Source organism: Uranotaenia lowii, chromosome 1 (assembly GCF_029784155.1).
Source record: "Uranotaenia lowii strain MFRU-FL chromosome 1, ASM2978415v1, whole genome shotgun sequence".
Lineage (NCBI taxonomy): Eukaryota > Metazoa > Arthropoda > Insecta > Diptera > Culicidae > Uranotaenia > Uranotaenia lowii.
In genome coordinates this window covers 9,846,522-9,867,993 of record NC_073691.1, presented here as the reverse complement: position 1 = coordinate 9,867,993, position 21,472 = coordinate 9,846,522, and the positions used below count along the sequence as shown (strand labels likewise).

The 21,472-nt window shown below is 40.0% G+C and overlaps 2 protein-coding genes across 4 annotated transcripts in view; both read left to right on the top strand.

Moving 5' to 3' along the window:
• Positions 1–15,613, top strand: part of LOC129756800 (uncharacterized) — a 72,808-nt gene extending 57,195 nt beyond the window's left edge. Inside the window, exon 3 of the mRNA XM_055753827.1 lies at positions 11,563–15,613. Within this exon, the coding sequence (XP_055609802.1) occupies positions 12,465–14,207 (1,743 nt within the window). The 5' untranslated portion in view covers positions 11,563–12,464 and the 3' untranslated portion in view covers positions 14,208–15,613. The remainder of the gene's footprint in view (positions 1–11,562) is intronic.
• Positions 1–21,472, top strand: part of LOC129756785 (uncharacterized) — a 252,514-nt gene that overhangs the window by 207,275 nt on the left and 23,767 nt on the right. For all 3 annotated transcript variants that reach the window (XM_055753815.1, XM_055753805.1, XM_055753796.1), the window contains 2 exons: positions 18,018–18,347; positions 19,332–21,145. In XM_055753815.1, coding sequence (XP_055609790.1) covers positions 18,018–18,347; positions 19,332–21,145 — 2,144 coding nt within the window. The remainder of the gene's footprint in view (positions 1–18,017; positions 18,348–19,331; positions 21,146–21,472) is intronic.

Below are 21,472 nucleotides of genomic sequence, written 5' to 3'. Positions count from 1 at the left end.
AATAATCTGGCCGGCCAAGGCCTATGGCTTCAGGCGTTTCTGGTTGGCGCAGCCGTCCTTGGCAGCCCGATGCAGCTTTCTTCCGAAAAGCCAGGGAACCAGATATGGACCCCAATTTCGTAACCGTAGCTACAACTGTCAATGAAAACATAGTAGTAAGAAATATTAATCTACATTTAACAACCCCCGAAAGCACACACCTTGGTTTTGTGTTGGAAGTTGGTTTGGTTACTTTTCGGATATTGCATGCCTATCTGGCCCTGGAATCGATGCCTCCGGGCTGTGGAATAGTTTCGAGTCGAAAAAAAACTTAAGCAATCCAATGCAATCGGAATCCAGCCGTTCCGGCAGATCATCTTACATATTCCTAACAGGGTTTGAATCAATACAGTTTGGCCTAACTGTGACAGCTTAATTTAAAAGTTCAGAAATGTGGCGAAAAGTTGCACAGGTAACAACGGGTCTCGGAATGGAATGGTGACGATATGTCAAATTTGGACACCGTTTGTGGAAGCCAAAGTAGCTTACCACAGCTGGGGTCTTACGAGAGCAAAAAAAGAAGAAAAAAATAAACAAAACCCGAAGGGGGTAAAACAAGTTCAGTTATTTTCTGACAGCCTCCGGTCGATTGTCGCTCGTACTTAAGTAAAGACTGGAAGTGGAAAGAATCCAGCTGGTTTGAGATCGTTCCAAGTATGCAAATTGCTGACAGGCTGCTCGTAATCTGTTAGGAAACACCTGTTGGTAGGACTTTTTTTTGTAGTAATGTTTCAAACCAGTTTGACAGTTATTATGAGAAATAGAGAAAAGACAATTGCCCTAACTCAGGCAACAAGCTTTTGTTTGGTAACTTTTCACCAAATTTCTTTAATAGTGAAATTTATCCGAATTTGATTCATGTAATGAATCACCCGAGTTAAGAAACTTTTCTTTTGCTAACATGAGTGGTCATTGTTTGATAAAAATGTAAACAAACACGGGTTTTTGCATCAAAATTGGCAATTTATTTATGGTATCATTTCAGTGACTCTTACATATTCATCCTACCAGCTTTTCCGGTGAAATTATTTGAAAAAAAATAAGCAGAGAAAAACTCCGATCCATTACTATTGTGATTTCTGCGACTCCGAATTGACAGCAAAATCACTTAAGCTCCAAACAAAAGACCGATCATAATAATTAAGATATCAGGCAGAGCCAAGAGATGCGATCAAGATTGGGCGCCCACGCCTCCGGCCGGACTTTGTCAGACGAAAAGTTACTAAAAGACACACAAACTGACAGCTAGACTTCAACGTCCGTCCACCGGCTCAAGAGACGAACCGTGCGAATAAAATGTGTGATAATAATAATTATGAAGTTCATGAAGTTGTCGCTGCTGTCCGTCTGTCTGTCACAAATCATCAAGTTCTTTAAGAATTTCGTAATTCTTTTTTTTTAATATTTTTTGACTAGATTTTCCGTGAATTTACTAAGAGCCCATAAATATTTCAGAATAGTGTTATGTTTAACTTTTATTTTTTTAATATTTATTTATTCAAATTTTACAATTTAAAATCTTTTAAAATCTCTAAAATTTTGTGATTCAAAAGACAAATTTCTGGCAACCTTCAAAAAGTAGTGTATTTGTTGGAAATTTCTAGAATTACGAAGATAACGAACAATCGATACAAAAAAACGAAAGCAGTTAGCTAAGTAGCTACCAAAAATCTATAGTATTTGAATGTAGCTCAAATATTAAGTGTTCGTTATGCTACAAAAGATCGAATAGCTGGTCGCAGTGGCATCTCCCCAACAACAAAAAAAAGTGTTCGATAAAAAAGGAAAAAAATCATAACCTTCCTAATAAAACATCATTAGTAATTGTATGATATTTTCTTATTTTTTCCAAAAAGTGAAAACTAAAATTGAAATAAATTGTATAAAAATAATCTTAAATGTTATATTTTTATAGCATATGGAGATGGAAAAAATATAGCGTTGCTTTTTTTGCCAATCTGTGTACAACTCATCAAATTATGAATTTTGTAAATATCATTTCTGACTTCGTTTCTTTTATGTTTTTGTAGAACCTCGCCAATTCGGCGATTCAGCTCGACATTAAAAGGTTTAAGTTTCTAGGAAGGAGTGAGGACACTTGCTCTCTGGGGTGACTTGATTTCTCAGCCACAGTGAACGTGCTGAGAAAGACTCCATTATGCGTACACACAGAAGAAATTCTATTTTGAATTTCATAAGATACGTCTTATGAACCTCTGTTTTGTGTCCAAAATAATTTTTCATAAGAGTCTTATGAATTTCTTTCATTTTCATAAGAAGTTCTTATGAAGAACGGAAGAAACAGATTTGTGAAAATAAAATGAACACATTCATTATAAGCGGCAGGAAAAAACGCACAAGATTGTTTATCATCAGAAGCGATTAAGAAAAAATAATACATTTAAAGTAATCGTGACATTGATCTTCTCAAAGGGTAAGTTTATTTAGCAAATTATATAATTTGTGTGAATTTAAAAAAAAATTTGGAAATAATCATAGTCCTTGAATTTTTGATATTTTTTTCCACACTTTAGCTTACTGGCTGACCAAAACCGAAAGGCCCAGAGACCGGAACCAGTAGCGGATTTTCCCAAGGTTTTTCCGTACATCCGCCAACAACTGACGTGTCTGCTGATTCTGTGGGAGAATTTCATGTCCCATTACGAGGATAGCAAACAAATAATCTTTTTTTACTTGGTTTTTTTGGACAAATCAACCGGAATAAAATTGCATTTGTGGTCATCATTGTGAAAAAAAGATTAATAAATAGTGATGAAATTTAAGAAATAAGACTCATATTATCAATGTCTCGGAAAAAAAAAATCAATTTTTATGACATTTCCAGCTTTTTGAAAACAATCTTATGAAATTCCAAATGTTTTGACAAAATCTTAAGATTATCTTATGAAAAACCAAACTTCCTCTTTCAAAAGATGTTCATCCAGAAAGTTCATTTCAGTCATAAGATAATCTTATAAATTTCATTAATTTTTCTTATGGCGCCAGTTCATAAGAGAATCTTATGGGATACATAATAATATTTTTCTGAGTGTACTAGTCGAGCTCCATCGGTCGACTGCTGGATCATATGGATCCATTGAACAAAGCGAGGAAGGGGAAAATTGACGCACCAGCGGGGTAAGATGGCCCATGCCATTATTTCTCAAAACTAAGCTAACATATGACTTCGAATCATGTTTTTTTCGAACCTGAGCGAAACTTGGAATTTTTCATGAATCTCATGTAAGGTTTTATGGTGAAGCAGCCAGTGCATTCGGATAAAAAATGTAGCTTTTCGTTTTTCTACTCGTATGACTCTAATAGTTTATTATATATTTTACAAACTTCCAACAAATTTTAGCTTAAAACAATAATTTAAAAATTGGGGCAGAATGTCCACAAGACCACGTATTTTAAGCTCAAATTTTGAATGCAGTTAACTTTTGAGAAAACCCGAATATTAAAATAAAATGTCATTCTTTTTTTTTGCTTACTCCCAAATAACGACAAGAATGCATAATTATAACAAATTTCGTTTGAAGTTTAAAAGGTGCATAAATATGCTATTCAAAACAATTGAAATTCGTTGCCTACATGAAGGCAACGGCATTTACACATAAGGGTATCAACAAGTGTACTTTAAAAAGCGAAATTTTCGATAAGTTTAGCAATAACAAATGATTTCTGGTCACAAAAATACGATGAACATGTAACTAAATATTTTTTTGTTACACCATTACATCCCATATAATCACTATTCCATTTCGGACCACCTTTTCAGTATGGTGCGTTTTGCCCACTAGTTTTGGCGTACTACCCCACGGTACACTTTCAAGCTGTTTTACTTTTTTACAAAAAAAATCATCTAAATCGAGTTTCATTTGAAAGGTCGTAAACGTTCGATTTGGTTCTTAAATGACTAGTAGCGTTTTTAATAGCGTTATGTTTAACTGGTGCGTTCTGTACAGTTTTCCCTACAATACCTCAATCTCGAAGCTGGAAATGGGCAGAAAAAAAATTAATGAGCACCTCAGAGCTGCCCGCTCAAAGCAATAAGCCGGTTCATTTGAGCGGATCAAAATGGGACCGTCTGTTTGTCTCGCAGCCCCGGGTCGTTGGTTCACAAGCAACCAGAGTTGCCCACATTTTTTCTCAAATTCAGGAAGCCTTGTGATTTGAACAAATCAGGCTAACATGAAAAAGTCGTACCGTTCTTATCACTCTTCTGAACAGATTTTGTTTTCGTCCATGGTGATATTATAAATTATTATTTTTTTATTTATTTACATAGTATACCGTCTCACGACATAACTTGACGAACATAATTCCTATAATTCACTCGGTCCATGGCAACCGTTCTCCAATTTCTCGGGCACCCCACGTTCGCCAGATCACGCTCCACTTGATCTAACCACCTCGCTCGTTGCGCCCCCGCTCGTCTTGTTCCTACCGGATTCGTAGCGAACACCTGTTTTGCAGGACAGTCGTCCGGCATTCTCGCAACATGTTCCGCCCAGCGTATCCGGCCAGCCTTCACCACCTGCTGGATACTGGGTTCGCCGTAGAGTCGCGCGAGCTCGTGGTTCAACCTTCGCCTCCACACTCCGTTCTCCTGTACGCCGCTAAAGATGATTCTTAACACTCGTCACTCGAATACTCCGAGTGTACGCAGGTCCTCCTCGAGCAATATCCATGTCTCGTGCCCGTAGAGAACAACCGGTTTAATGAGCGTCATAGACAGGTTACACTTCGTGCGAGGGCTAAGTCTTCTCGACCGCAGTTGCTTGTGGAGTCCATAATAGGCACGACTTCCGCTGATAATTCGCCTCCAGATCTCACGGCTGGTGTCATTGTCTGCTGTCACCAGTGAGCCGAGATAGACAAAGTCTTCGACTATCTCCAGCTCGTCGCCGTCGATCGTGACCTTGTTATAGTGTTGTTATTACTAGACAAGCGGGTTCGGTCGGTCTCGGATTCGCAGGCCAGCATGTACTTCGTCTTGGACGTATTAATCATCAACCCAATCCTTCCTGCTTCGCGTTTCAGTTTGCGGTAGATGTCTTCCACCGCCGCAGATGGTCTGCCGACTATATCAATGTCATCGGCAAAGCAGATAAGTAGACTGGATCTGTTAAAAATCGTGCCCCGCATTTCGCCCACCGCTCGTTGAATAACACCTTCTAGCGCCACGTTGAACATCATGCAGGATAGACCATCACCTTGTCGAAACCCCCTGCGCGATTCGAATGAACTCGACAATTCACCCGAAATCCGCACACAGCACTGTGTTCCTTCCATCGTCGCCTTGATCAGTTTGATCAGCTTCCCGGAAAAGCCGTTCTCGTCCATGATTTCCCATAGCTCGTTACGGTAGATCGTGTCGTATGCAGCTTTGAAGTCGATGAATAGATGGTGCGTAGGGACTTGGTGTTCCCGGCATTTTTGGAGGATTTGCCGTAATGTGAATATCTGGTCCCTCCATGAAGCCGGCCTGATGACTTCCCACGAATCTGTTTGCTTGTGGCGTTAGGCGGCGGAGTAGGATTCGGGACAACACTTTGTAGGCGGCATTGAGGACAGTGATCGCTCGGTAGTTCTCACAGTCCAATTTGTCGCCCTTCTTTCCCCTCCTTTCACTCCTCCGGTAGCTGTTCCATGTCCCAGATCCGGACTATCAACCGGTGTTGGCAATCGGCCAACTTGTCCGGGCCCATTTTGATGAGTTCAGCTGCGATATCATACTTCCCAGCCGACTTGTTTCTATTCAGCTGGCGAATGGCTTCCTTAACTTCACCCATCGTTTGGAGTGGCTCCTCTACGTCGTTGGCTACGCCGGCGATGTACCTTCCCCCACCGTCTTGATCTCCTGCATGTGCGCCGTTCAGGTGTTCATCGAAGTGCTGCTTCCATCTTTTGATCACCTCACGATTGTCCGTCAGGATGTTCCCGTCCTTATCCCGGCACATTTCGGCTTGCGGCACGAAGCCTTTGCGGGATGCGTTGAGTTTCTGATAGAACTTTATTATAAATTATGGGCTCTGATATGGGAACTGATATTATAAATTATGGGCTATTATACATAGGTGACTATCGATTCAGTTCTATTAATTTCTTACAAATCTATGCACGTTGCAAGTTTAAATTGATCCTTGGCCTGCAAAATTTTACGAAAAGAGGTCACGCCAATCATTGAGGAGCAAGGTCTTACCGACAGATTAGAGCTTTCTATTCAAAATTGCTGTTTGCTTACATCGTCACCCATTTTTCTCTTCTTCTACACAGCACACTCGCTTTATCTGTGCAGCTTTACATTTCATACATTAACATTTTTTCCTTTAAATTTATCTCACCGCAACGCCTTGAATATTATAATCGAATTTCCAAACCTCTAACCAAACTTTGCATGAGACCATCGGCTAGGCCTGGGATCAATTTTAGCCTGCAACTCGTGTTTTGTGTATTTTGTTCACGTCTTTTTAGCGATATATGGCTAAACATGTTTTTACGACTAAGTCTTGAATCATTTGATTTTTTGGCCAAAAGGTTGCCATTAATTTCAGCAGATAATGGTTCAAATTGATCTAAAATTTAACAAATTGAATTTGCATGGCATCGATTTCACGTATTCCTGTACACTAGTCTTTAGAACTTACCCGTATACTATGAACACTCTTAGAAAACATCTACTCATACTCTAAAGGTCCAAAATTACTTTAACTTCAGATTGTTAATGTTGTTATTGTTGTACAGATTTTTTCTTAGGTCAATGTACGGTTGGGATGAAATTCATCTATTCATAGAGGAATGGAAAATAAGCCAAACGAATAGTTTTTTCTTTTAATTTCTCGTTTGTTACATATGACTGAATTTCTCCGACTTAATCTTCATTAAAATGAGGGAGGACTCGGTTTGAAATTCAAACTCCAAGTTTCAGATTAGGATTCAGATTTGGCCAAAAATCAATTAGAAAACTGTTTCAAAAGCTCAAAAGCAGAACCGAATTTCTAAAAACAAAAACAAAAAGCTTGTATAAATGTTATCGATTAAAGCAGAGAAGTACAGGTATCTGAATGGGAGAAAGCTTAATAGCGGCACGTTATCCAAACCTACGGGAAAACATTGAAGTACAACTTGAGGCGATTTCAGAATTAAATTGTTTGAATTGAATTCCAAATTTTATCGGTATTATGTTTCCAAAAATCTGGGTAAAACGAAGGCTTATCGAGTTATCAGGAATGGTCTCCAAAAATAAGGCAAATCCTGAAAAATAATGCACATCGGCAATCCTGCTAGCAACATGAACTGAAGAGCGAAGAACGTTCGTTTTCTCGAACCAAATGAAACGTGACGTGGTTCGAAAAAGAGTCACGCTCAAGGTTGCCAACATTTTTTCTCAAATCCAGGAAGCCTTGAAAAAAAAACAGGATAATCCAGGCTACCATGATATAGTCGAACTGATGACCTTTTTTACATTTCTTACCTAATGGTATTGTTATCGATCATGTTGATATTATTTATTACGGGTGGAAAACCCCCTTTTATGAGCTCGATGATTTACTAAACTTTCAGTACATTTGTACATGCGTGTGTATTTCATCCACGTCTTTTTAGCGAAACTGAGCCAAATGGATTTCACGCAGTCTCCACTATGAAATGAAAGCATTTAACTTGATGTAAACTTTAATTTTAATTTGACTTATTTTCCAATTTATAGAGGTTTAGAAAATAAGCCAAATTCGTTCATAATTCGAAACTTCCATGCTTAGGTTGAAAAATCTAATTTCAAAAACAAAATTTAAATCCCGGGTAGGTCCAATTAAGTTAATTTTCCCACATTGAGCAGTGCATAGACAAATTATATTCGATACATCAGTTGAGTCTTCCCTCAAGCCCTTTGGGTGATTGAATTTCCTCGAATGTAAATTGTTCAAGAAGAATAACTTGAAGAAGAATAATTTTGTTTAGAAGATCTAAGGATTTGGAAAGAAAACCCAAAACATCAGCGAAGATCGAATGTACGTTGTTTGTTTTTATTGTCAGTTTGGGTATGTCATCACAGTTTACAGAGGTAGCCAAGTGAGAGAAAGAGGAGGAGACTAAACGGCACCTTTTCAGCGACGACGACGACACATTATACAGATTACAAACCACCAGCTAGCTACTCGTAAATAACTATATGCAACAGGTTAGTTTTTGCTTCACCATTCATCTGAATAACACAAAGGAGCAACAGTTTGTGTACAAAACTGGGACATCTCGACATGATTTGAGGGTTCGGTTTTTGCTCGAAGTAGTAGTTATTTTGAACTTGACTCAAACCCATCAGGGTAGTTGGTATTTGGCAGTCAGTGGATTCCATCCCAAGTATGTTTTTAACTGAACTTTTTCGATAGATTCAAAGATTGAACTCCACCTTCAAGTGATGGTGAGAAAGTGTTCGACCAGATCGTGAGCTGTCACTCACGCTGAAGATCGACAAACGGAGAAATAAAAAAAAGGCGCTGCCCTATTTTTACCGTAGGTAGTTGATGTTGTTTGGGCTGCACCCACCACTTTGCTCTTAGTTGGATGAGAAAGGTGGTAATCAGCTGGAGCTGTCCCAGTTTATCCCTTTTTCTGTTGGGTCTAGATAAGTACTAAGCAACACAAGGGCGAAGTGATAATCTGATCGGGTCAACCACCCCCAATGAAAAGACTTCGTTCCGTGAATCGAAGCTGAAGAGCTTGATTTTACATCGATTAGATCCAAGAAAAAAAAACATGAGAAAAGGGTTGAAATTGCTTTTGCTTTTAAACAACACCTGGCGATACGTAATCTTGATGGTCCACTTTACGAAAAAATAAAGTTATTTTACCCTCAGGTGAGAAACGTTAGCATGTCAATCAAACATTAGGGCCAGAAAGGATCTCAATCATCAATCTTGCTCCGAAGAATCAAGCAAGATCACGACCTGCCTTGGTACCTTTCCATGGCTAGAGAAGAATTGAGTGAGACATTCAATCGAAAATTGATGATCATTCCATAAGGTTCCATCCACTCGACGGGGCCCACTAAAAAGCAACGATTTTACTTATTTCATTCACCGATTTTTTCGGTAGGCAAATTTAAACAGACAAAATCTCACACCCGCTTGCCACATTCCCACAATAAGAAGTCGAATCGAAGCGTTTGTGCTCGTGCTTGTTGAGCTGCAATTTAAGTGCGGGGGCGAAAAAATTGTACGTTTTTTTTTTGTTGAGTCTACCGAACAGAGGCCTACAAAAAAGTGCTGTTTGGAATGCATTATTGAATGCGCCGCTGTCAGTCATTTTAGGCTAAAGTCGGCTTATTTACGTGTGCGCGGGATGCATAATTGAGTCGACTTAGAAGAAGCTAAGTTTGAAAGCAGGAGACGAGGGAGCTTAAGAATGCAGTTAGTTTTTTTTTTATTTACAGATGGATAGTTGCTGGCGATGATTGGTGAGAAGAAGAATTATAGTGATGTAGATTCATTCAAGTTTGAAGAAAAGGCGACCTGATGGGGTCTGATGGAGAATTCTAACGGTTTCTATGCAGTTCGATGGTTAGTTATTTACATATTTTTTCGTTCGCTCAATTTTTCGGGCAAAAAAGACAGCACGACTCGACAACTAACTAAAAAAGGCAAACAAGTTAACGGATCAACATCGATGAAAATTCAAGTAGCAGAGAAGAGTCATCAAAAATAACAAAAATGACAAAAATGACAAAAATGACAAAAATGACAAAAATGACAAAAATGACAAAAATGACAAAAATGACAAAAATGACAAAAATGACAAAAATGACAAAAATGACAAAAATGACAAAAATGACAAAAATGACAAAAATGACAAAAATGACAAAAATGACAAAAATGACAAAAATGACAAAAATGACAAAAATGACAAAAATGACAAAAATGTCAAAAATGACAAAAATGACAAAAATGACAAAAATGACAAAAATGACAAAAATGAAAAAAATGACAAAAATGAAAAAAAATGACAAAAATGACAAAAATGACAAAAATGACAAAAATTACAAAAATGACAAAAATGACAAAAATGACAAAAATGACAAAAATGACAAAAATGACAAAAATGACAAAAATGACAAAAATGACAAAAATGACAAAAATGACAATATTCACAAAAATGACAAAAATGACAAAAATGACAAAAATGACAAAAATGACAATATTCACAAAAATGACAAAAATGACAAAAATGATAAAAATTGACAAAAATGACAAAAATGAAAAAAATGAGAAAAATGAAAAATATGAAAAAAAATGACAAAAATAATAGTCAAAATTGTCAAAATTGTCAAAATTTTTAAAAATTGTCAAAATTGTCAAAATTGTCAAAATTGTCAAAATTGTCAAAATTGTCAAAATTGTCAAAATTGTCAAAATTGTCAAAATTGTCAAAATTGTCAAAATTGTCAAAATTGTCAAAATTGTCAAAATTGTCAAAATTGTCAAAATTGTCAAAATTGTCAAAATTGTCAAAACTGTCTGTTCGCACAAATTAATAGACACCGTACTTCTGGGTGTACTCGCGCCACACCACATTTTCACAACACGTCTATTCCGCGCAGCTTCATCTAAAACCAACGACTTTTGGTCACTTCGCTGGATGACCGAACATCCGCACAAAGCGGAGAGAGAAAATCTCAATCAATTGGTCTGTAGTAACGAATGCGCGCAGTTGTACCTATTGTACTGATCATTCCCGTAGTCGTCCGTCGGTCGCAATAAATCAATTATTATATCGCATTTTGTAGCTTTTTCAATCGCATCATTAAACGGAAGTGAAAACTGAAACATAGATTTGAATTTACAACTCAAATCCGAAACCCTCGTAAAACGGAGAAACATTTTGGTCCTTCGAGAAGCCGGATTACGGGACTCGCTAGTTCCGTAAAACCATTTGTGCAGTGAACAATACTGCCCATTTTTGATAAACGGTCTAATATGCCATTTTTTCAGAATGGAGAAAATTGTGCCATTTGATAGCTTATACTCTATATAATATCCCTACTTCATTCATTTTTCAAAAAATTCCTTGGTGGAGGCATACAACCCTAAAGAAAATTTGTCTAATGTGCAATATATTTGATAAATTGTCTAATGTGCATGATGTGTTGAATCATCATTCGCAGCAATCGGTGTCTTCTTATAGAAAGTTTTTCTAATCCCTTCTTGTTGTGTTCTTGTAGCTTGGTGGTTATGGGCGTGAGCAATCGCAGCAATATTTGAAAACGTATGCACATCAGGCAAATTTAGAGCCATTTGTCAACTTTAGTTCACGTCATATTTGATAAAGTGACTACTGAGATTGAAATTAATTTTTTTCATAAATTCTTTATCTAAATTTGCAATTTAACTCAACCGCCTATGTCCTACACCTACAATGATTGTTATGCACATTAATCTACTTTATTTTGAGTATCAGGATACAGAAAAATTGTTAAAACATTGATTTTGTGTTTTTCTCGCATTGGTGCTCATGGCACATTAGACCGTTTATCAAATATGGGCAGAATAGTACTGAAGTGATTGTGCTGTGAAAAAAAACGGACAAAGGATTCGCAAAGCGCGCGTCCGTGTCCCGCGGCTTGGCTTGGGTTTTCTCGTGAACTGTGCAGCAAATTAAAATTCGAGCCACCGTGTGAAGTGAATTTTGCACTAATTGAGTGCACATTATATGAACGTACTGCTGCTGTACAGTGATACCGTGCGAAATCGTATCAACGAATGATTCCCCCACCGTGGGTGATTTAGTGCCGTCCCATTTAAAGGGAGAATTTTAATCAGTGCAGCAAAAGTGAACCATCCTGGTTAAAAAAGTTACCCCCACGATCTGTCGCAGCTTCTTTGGAAGAATTCGCCAGAAATTGGCCATAAAAAGTGCGTTTTTTTTGTGTGTCAAACCAATAGAACCCGGCGAGTGCTGTGTGGTTTGATCAAACCCGTACAGTGTGCTGCTGTGAACAGCTGATTTGGAGCTGCAAAAAACCGTGTGGCTTGTGCTGCAGTCGTCGGACCATCGCAGCTTGTTCTGCTACCAATCATCAGTCGGCAGCTAAGTACCATTTTCTATTTTGTGTGTTCAGAGAGTCTGTGGGGGGTTGTTGCATGAAACTCCACAGTCTGGCATTTGTAACCTTAGGATTTCCGGATAAAGTGATTGGAATTTGGAAACCCTTTATCCGTACGAATTGAAGTGGGTCGGTTGTCGAAATCTTGCTGATTTTAGTCCTGTAATCAGCCTGGGCGATTGCGTTGAGCTGTAAACATTTTGCGAGACGTCGAGTCGATTTCGGTCTGTCATAGTGGAAATTGTGCAAAAAGTGAGAAAAAGTGCAAAGTGGTAGTCGCCTAACTGGAACTGCTGAAAGTGTAAAGTGAAAAGTGGTAATCATGCGCGATTTGAGAGAGCTCTACAAGCTAGAGGCCAACCTGTGTCGCACTTTCGAGACAGTGCGACGGTTTATTTCGAGTGCAAACACAAGTGCTGTGCGTAGTGAACTTATCGGTGTACGCATTGAACGCCTGGACGATGCGTTCAAGCAGTTTCAGTTAGTGCGTGCGGAAATCGAGCTGCAGACCGACCAGGTGACCGGGGTGGATGATCCTGACGAAGAGCTGTCGCTGATCAACGCACGGGCTGAGGAGAATTACCACATTGCCACGGAAAAAGAGGACGATTACTGTAACCTGAAGGGTGAGCTGTTACGCCTCCAGTCGTCTGCCAGCAGAGCGGAAAATGATGGTCAGACTTCAACTACCAGTACCCAGAACTCGATCGAATCGTCAGCGAGTTTGGCCCGAGTGAAGCTGCCCGAGATTCGCCTGCCAAGCTTCGATGGACAAATTAATCACTGGATTACTTTTCGGGACTCATTCGACAGCTTGATCAACTCCAATCACCAGCTCACGCAGATGGACAAGTTTACATACTTACGTTCCGCGCTGACAGGGGGAGCGCTTCAGGATGTGAGCTCGATTGAGCTTTCAGCAGCTAACTACGAGATAGCATGGGCTGCCTTGAAAAACCGCCACGAAAATCGCAAGCTGATAGTAAAGACATACGTCAAAGCGCTTTTTAATGTCGCGGCCATGCGCAAGGAGAGCTACGAAGAGCTGAGTAAGCTGATTGGCGATTTTGAAAAGAATCTCCAAATGCTGCAAAAGATTGGTGAATCATCCGAAGGTTGGAGCACTCTGCTTGTTCATATGGTCTGTGTTCGTTTGGACCCGTCGACGTTACGGCACTGGGAAACGCACCACAATTCCCGAGAAGTGCCCAAGTTTCAGGAGATGATGCGTTTTTTGAGAGACCACTGTTGCATTTTACAAACGCTTGCGCATCAACCAACAGCTGTGGATTTCCAAGTCAATCGGCCGAGGTTCGGAGTAAGCCATCCCAGTGTTCAGTTTTCTAAAAGGTGTCCATTTTGCGGTAACGAGTTCCACTCTGCCTTCCAGTGTATAAAATTCCTCAAGTGTACAGTAGAAGAACGCAGTGATTTAGTAAAAAGGGCCCGACTGTGCCTGAACTGTTTATCCCCCGGTCATATGGCTCGTATCTGTAGCAGAGGCTCATGCCATCATTGTGGATCGCGCCATCATTCGCTATTGCATCCAGACCCAGTATCCTCCGTCTCGCAAATCCCTAGGAATTCGTCGCCGTCGGTACGTCAAGCTACGCAATCCCCACCACCATCTCCGTCATCCCAACCGATCCCTTCTACTAGCCAACTTCCCAGACCACAAACCTCCACATCGTTTCCGGTTACACAAATGCCAGACTACTCTGCAGACATCTCTGAAGTCACACCACACACAATCGCACTGCCCACACGAACACACACACCATCACGCCAAGTGCTGCTGTCGACGGCCGTCGTAAGCATCCAAGACCAGTCAGGAAACTTCCGGCAAGCCAGAGCCCTGTTAGACTCTGGCTCACAGTTAAACTTCATCACCACGACATTCTGCGAAAGTTTGAAGCTTCAGAGATCCTCCTATAACATTACCGTACAAGGAATCGGTGGGTCAACAGTCAACAGTCTCGAAACAGCAGGTGACGGCATCCGTTTTTCCCCGTTGCTCGAAAATATCTTCGTTTGGCTCTTCGATGACTTTTTCCGTTCTTCCTGAGATAACAACTACACAACCAGCCAGCCGTGTTCCGTGCAGTATACCAGAGAATCTAGTGCTGGCTGATCCCAACTTCCATGAGCCAGGAAAAATTGACATCATCATTGGTGCTCAGGCCTTCTACGATCTGCTTTCCGATGGTCGATTCAAGATGTCTGATCATGGTCCCAGCCTACAGAATTCCGTTTTCGGTTGGATCGTGTCAGGCACTATTCCAAAACAGAAAACGTCCAGAGGTTTTCAAAAAAGATTCCAGTTGAAGTCCAAATCATCCAGCCCAATGTCAACTCCTCGTTTTACTGACGGTGTAATTCGTGTCGGCGGCCGGTTGCAATATGCACCAATTACGATGATCCACTCCCAAAACAACAAGTTTCATCATTTGCAAAGAGGCAAACAGACGACGCCAGTCTGAGCAGGGTTCCAGCACCAAAGCCTTCAGGGGTGACGCGGTTGCGATCGGACGGGTCGAACCTGTCACCCCACCGCTAACCTTCGTTAAGTACCCATTCAATTCGAAAGTCCAGTACGGACATTTACCCGTTCTTTCGTCACAGGTTGCGGTTCGTCGTGTTGGAACTCCTCAACTCATCTCAAGCCCTTCTAACGTAGCAGCAGCAGGAGCAGTAGCAACAGCAACAACCATTTTCATCATCACATCATCATCAAAATCTTCAGTGCTTCCGGTGTAGACCGAAAGCGTTTTAATCCTCCATCTGTTGCAATCGTGCAACCAGACGCCATTTGTCTGAGCCGGGATCCAGCTCTAAAGCAATCGGGGGTGACGCGGTCGCGATCGGACGGGTCGGACCTGTCACCCCACCACCGCCATCTGTTAAGTACCCGTAAAATTCCGATGTCCAGTTCGGACATTTATCCGTTTTTTCTGAACAGGTTGCGGTGCGTCGAGCTGGAACTTCCTGTCCTTTCCCATGTACAAGCAGCAGTCAGCGCAGTACCATCGAGAAGCTCAACATGCAGCCGTGTGGATCTCAGTAGCGTAGAATTGTAGTTTAAAGTATTTGAAATTCCCTAGTATTTCAAGGCGGCCGGTATGTTCGCACAAATTAATAGACACCGTACTTCTGGGTGTACTCGCGCCACACCACATTTTCACAACACGTCTATTCCGCGCAGCTTCATCTAAAACCAACGACTTTTGGTCACTTCGCTGGATGACCGAACATCCGCACAAAGCGGAGAGAGAAAATCTCAATCAATTGGTCTGTAGTAACGAATGCGCGCAGTTGTACCTATTGTACTGATCATTCCCGTAGTCGTCCGTCGGTCGCAATAAATCAATTATTATATCGCATTTTGTAGCTTTTTCAATCGCATCATTAAACGGAAGTGAAAACTGAAACATAGATTTGAATTTACAACTCAAATCCGAAACCCTCGTAAAACGGAGAAACACTGTCAAAATTGTCAAAATTGTTAAAATTGTTAAAATTGTCAAAATTGTCAAAATTGTCAAAATTGTCAAAATTGTCAAAATTGTCAAAATTGTCAAAATTGTCAAAATTGTCAAAATTGTCAAAATTGTCAAAATTGTCAAAATTATCAAAATTGTCAAAATTGTCAAAATTGTCAAAATTGTCAAAATTGTCAAAATTGTCAAAATTGTCAAAATTGTCAAAATTGTCAAAATTGTCAAAATTGTCAAAATTGTCAAAATTGTCAAAATTGTCAAAATTGTCAAAATTGTCAAAATTGTCAAAATTGTCAAAATTGTCAAAATTGTCAAAATTGTCAAAATTGTCAAAATTGTCAAAATTGTCAAAATTGTCAAAATTGTCAAAATTGTCAAAATTGTCAAAATTGTCAAAATTGTCAAAATTGTCAAAATTGTCAAAATTGTCAAAATTGTCAAAATTGTCAAAATTGTCAAAATTGTCAAAATTGTCAAAATTGTCAAAATTGTCAAAATTGTCAAAATTGTCAAAATTGTCAAAATTGTCAAAATTGTCAAAATTGTCAAAATTGTCAAAATTGTCAAAATTGTCAAAATTGTCAAAATTGTCAAAATTGTCAAAATTGTCAAAATTGTCAAAATTGTCAAAATTGTCAAAATTGTCAAAATTGTCAAAATTGTCAAAATTGTCAAAATTGTCAAAATTGTCAAAATTGTCAAAATTGTCAAAATTGTCAAAATTGTCAAAATTGTCAAAATTGTCAAAATTGTCAAAATTGTCAAAATTGTCAAAATTGTCAAAATTGTCAAAATTGTCAAAATTGTCAAAATTGTCAAAATTGTCAAAATTGTCAAAATTGTCAAAATTGTCAAAATTGTCAAAATTGTCAAAATTGTCAAAATTGTCAAAATTGTCAAAATTGTCAAAATTGTCAAAATTGTCAAAATTGTCAAAATTGTCAAAATTGTCAAAATTGTCAAAATTGTCAAAATTGTCAAAATTGTCAAAATTGTCAAAATTGTCAAAATTGTCAAAATTGTCAAAATTGTCAAAATTGTCAAAATTGTCAAAATTGTCAAAATTGTCAAAATTGTCAAAATTGTCAAAATTGTCAAAATTGTCAAAATTGTCAAAATTGTCAAAATTGTCAAAATTGTCAAAATTGTCAAAATTGTCAAAATTGTCAAAATTGTCAAAATTGTCAAAATTGTCAAAATTGTCAAAATTGTCAAAATTGTCAAAATTGTCAAAATTGTCAAAATTGTCAAAATTGTCAAAATTGTCAAAATTGTCAAAATTGTCAAAATTGTCAAAATTGTCAAAATTGTCAAAATTGTCAAAATTGTCAAAATTGTCAAAATTGTCAAAATTGTCAAAATTGTCAAAATTGTCAAAATTGTCAAAATTGTCAAAATTGTCAAAATTGTCAAAATTGTCAAAATTGTCAAAATTGTCAAAATTGTCAAAACTGTTAAAATTGTCAAAATTGTCAAAAATTGTCAAAATTGTCGAAATCGGAAAAATCGGAAAAAATGTGGTGAGAGTTGAAAAATTAGTTTCTTTTTAAAGCGCAAATATTATTTCGATTAGCACCATCTAGTGTCGACTAGTGAAAACTCATTAAAGCACGATTTTAACTTCAACTGAGTGGGCATCGAAAATCATTCACATCAATAAAACCGACATAGATGGTCAATGGCCAATCGAACAAAAATGAGAAAGAGATAGAAAAAAAACAATAACAAACCTCAACAACAGTTTTTTTTAGCAACGTTTTACCTCCTTCAGCAAGTTAATCGAGCACACCACCTTTGAGTGGGTGGAGGCAACTCAGTGGAGAGGCTTATGCGCGTCCGGACCCGCACGCTTCTCTTCAACGTGGGGGTGTTCAGCCGGGCTGTGGTCGATCGTTAGTTTCGGTGTTTTTGTTTTGTTTTCAAATAAATGTTGTCTTTCCCCTCTATCAACGAATCGATATCATTTGCATATTCATTAGTTTCGATTACTGGGGGCCGCTTTGCAGTGTGCCACCACAATTGAATATTGACTCGGATTCTTATTTTGTCATGTTGATTGCCACTTGGGATTTGTTTCAATTTTCAAATAATTTATTTGTATGATTTCTACATGGGTGTTAATTTGGTTCGATTTTTTTTTGTTGAAGTCGAAATGTCATCTATTTCAAGGTACAAATTATTTTCTCATCATTTCGTTAAAAAAAAATCATTTTTCAAAGTGTGATCGATACAAATACTGAACCGATTTTTTTACGACTTTTAAACCGATTTCGGACCAAACTTGGTACGAACTCTGTCCGATTTCGGTCCGAATTTCGATTCAAACTTTCAATAAATTATTCTAATCAATTCTTTTCTCCTCTCTGTTTCCTCTTCAGGCCTACCTGCGTGCCATCAACAGTGGTGTGGACGACATCCGAGAGTTGCTGCTGTCGGAGGAAGCCCGCCTGGAACTAGAACCATCAGGGCCCCAGCTAGTCAGCACTTCCGTAAAATCCCGCAAGGTTATCGACAGTGAGGACACCGACATTCAGCTATCGGCCCGGCCCGATGGAACTCTAGTGACCGAGAAGGTCCAGACCCGGCAGCACGAGGTTATCTTCGACGACGATCTGCCCGGGGAGGAACGGGCCAACAGTCAAATCGGTACCGGAGGAGCCACTGGAATCGATCAGGTGGACAACGCTGAACGAATCATCGATCAGAAGGTAGGTTTGAGATCTGATGATATCTCGGTTAGGAAGCTGTGGTGTTGAAGACCTTGTTAAAATGCTCAATACATATTCGCTGAAACCAGTTGCGAGTTGACTTTGCAATCAACTATCAACGGTCTTCCGCACAAGAAAATTTGACACCATCGTCATGCAATTTCCAATAAATAAATCTTGTACATATACTCGTTTAATTTGACACCCTCCGGATCTTATTCCTTATTGTGTCCACAGACACAAAAATATAATTGTTTTGAATAGCAGAAGCAGAGGGCAGAGAGCAGAATATTAGAATTTACTCTCTGGAGCCACTGTTCCAAACATAAATTCTAATCACTGTCAATGTTACACGAAATCTAGTCCTTTCGAATTTTAGACTACTTTTGGTTTTTTCATGAGAATTACTTTTCTCGAGTTTCCAAACAAGAAATAAAACATTTTTAAATTTCAATCTACTTGATATCAGCAACTAAAAAGGTATAGTTGAAAGTTGATTAGGTTGGTCCAAATATAGGGGTAAACTTGTAAAAGTTCAAAAAGTGTTTCTGTAAGTAGGAATAATACCTATTAAGGTTTAGAAGCAACCAAATTTTGACTGTAAAAAAAACTTTTCATCACATTTCTAATTTGGAGTTTAAAGTTCCAGCAAGTATGCATCAATTTTTAGATTTCAAGATTGTGTCATTTCTGTTTGTTCTATAAATTTGTCTCCAGATTGAAAATGTTTATTTTCGAGTAATCTCAAACAACCGATCCGACCGCTAATTTTGGGTGGTCCTCACCGACATCTGTACATATGTTGATTTTGCAAATTTTAACGCGACAAGATCCACCGAGACGAGTGTTGTTATTCCAGCAAATATTGACCATTGAGGCAAGGGTACTTCAGAAGCAACTCAGTGTTTCAATCTTGCGTTAACAAATATTATTCTCGATTTATTTCAACGTTTTTTTCTCAATTTTCAAATTTCTTCCAACCAGACAACCTCCCAGCGATACTTCAAGCAACGGGATGAACAGCACGTGGATTTAATTGGCGCTGGTGGTCAGTTGCTGGGGAACGAGATGCGTTACGCAGCGGAAACGACCCAGATGGAGAAGGAGGGAGGTGGCCCGAGGGCAGCGGACAATTTGCTCTCGGAATGGGACAGTTTATCGGATCGGCTGAGGAAGGCGCGGAGGTTGGGACGGCATTCGACCCCAAAGGATGCGATCGTTGCGGGGACCGGTGGTTTGCCAACGGCTTTGGTGGATCGGACTGATGCGTTGACGAAGCGGCCGTTGGATTTTGATCAGGAAGATGAAACGCGGAAGCTGGAGACGAACAAATGGCTGGAGAGTCACTTTGGGAGCGAGTCAAGGTCGAGTCGGGGGTCGAGGGATGATTTGGATGAGATGGTTGAACCAACGAAGAAGACCTTTTTCAATGTCACTATTAAGAGTGGCGGGGAGGGGGAGGAAAATGGACACCACCCTATGTACAGTAGAGGGGTTCATCATCAGATGAGTTCTGCGCCGACTAAGGTGATTCAGCCAGCGGAGGGGGAGGAACCGATCGCTAGGAAGTACTTTCAGGGGGTTAGCGAATGGAACGATCGGAGTAGATATGGAGTGAGGGGATCTTCGCAGGGGAATTTGGCGGACGAGAGAATTGTTGACGATTATGGCTATCGAAAGAAGCAGCAGCAGCAACAGCAAGATTACCGGTTGGACGAGGGAAAAAACTCGTCTTACAAGGAGGATTCTGCCTATGTTTCATCGTCCACATATTTTACAACTCCACGATCTCCGCGGCATCTGAAGGACAGCAACTTCAATGCCCGGTATGGACGGGAGGCTCGATCGGTTTCGCCGGATCGGATCGAGTTTTTGCAGGAGGATCGTCCACAAGCTCCGCAGCGCAAGAAAGCCTTGGAGCGGAAGCATACCAATGGTAATGGAATGATGTTGTCTGCTAAGCCGCCACCACAGGTCATAGAGTATGCCCCCCGTAGTAGATCGATTTCACCTATCCAAATTCCTCCGGTAGCGACGACGCTCCGGAAGCCCTACCAAAAGACCCGCTTCAGCAGCATACAGGATCTAAGTCACTCGAACCGACATCAGCAGCAGACTCCGATGACCACAAGGGCACAAAGTCAACCGCCAAAGAGCAAAGTCGGTTCCGCCATCGGAAACAGCATCCGAAAGCTGGTCGGCAAGATCCGATCGGCCAGTGCCGAGCGCAAATTGCGTCTCAAATCCGCCAAACAACAGCAGCAACATCATCGATCGCCATCGCCAAACTCCTCCGCAGCTCAGCAGAATAAACGCAACAGCAGCGCCAGCACAACCTATCAACAGTACAACGTCATCGACGGACACATCGGAGGCGGGGGAAGTGGAGCCGATCGAGGATACTCGCCGCCACCACCTCCTCCTTCAATGGGACTGCAAAACCAGTCTCAACAACAGCTGCGACATCAATCGGCGACGACGAACGGCGGACCAGCCTCAGGCAGCACCAGTCACAAACAGAACGGCAATCCGGTTAGACGTGATCATCGAATCGTCAACAACGGCTTCGCGGATTCTTATTACGATCGTCGCGGTTCCTCCGATATTGTGTCTGATATGACCACGAATAGTGCTGGGATGCCGATCCCGAAACAGAAGTACTACCTGGGTGAGAATCCTTACGGGGATAGCATCTTTGGGAAGGAGAATAAGTACGGTGGTGGGACGACGCGTGGAGGACCTCAACATCAACAGCAACGAAGTGAAGAACGCTTCATTTCTTCATCCCATACTAGCCGGTAAGTACGCAACCTGTTTCTAGTCCAGAAAGAATCCAGATTCCAGACAAACCCAAGTTAGGAATTAGCTTTGCACATTTTTCAACTTAGCTCTGCTAATTCTAGCAAGTAGTGCTCGTAACTCAATTTGGCGTCGTCGACGACAACCTATAAGTTATTGAAGATCGATATATTTTTTTTGCAAAGGCCCAAAGAAAACGCCTTCTCACTTGCAAGTGTCCAGCCAGAAGGCGGCAGACTGGAGTAGGTTTTCGATTTTTATTGCACTTGAAGTGTTTGCGTCTGACGATCCCAACCCCCGAATTGGCTTTCCGAAAACCCCGTAAA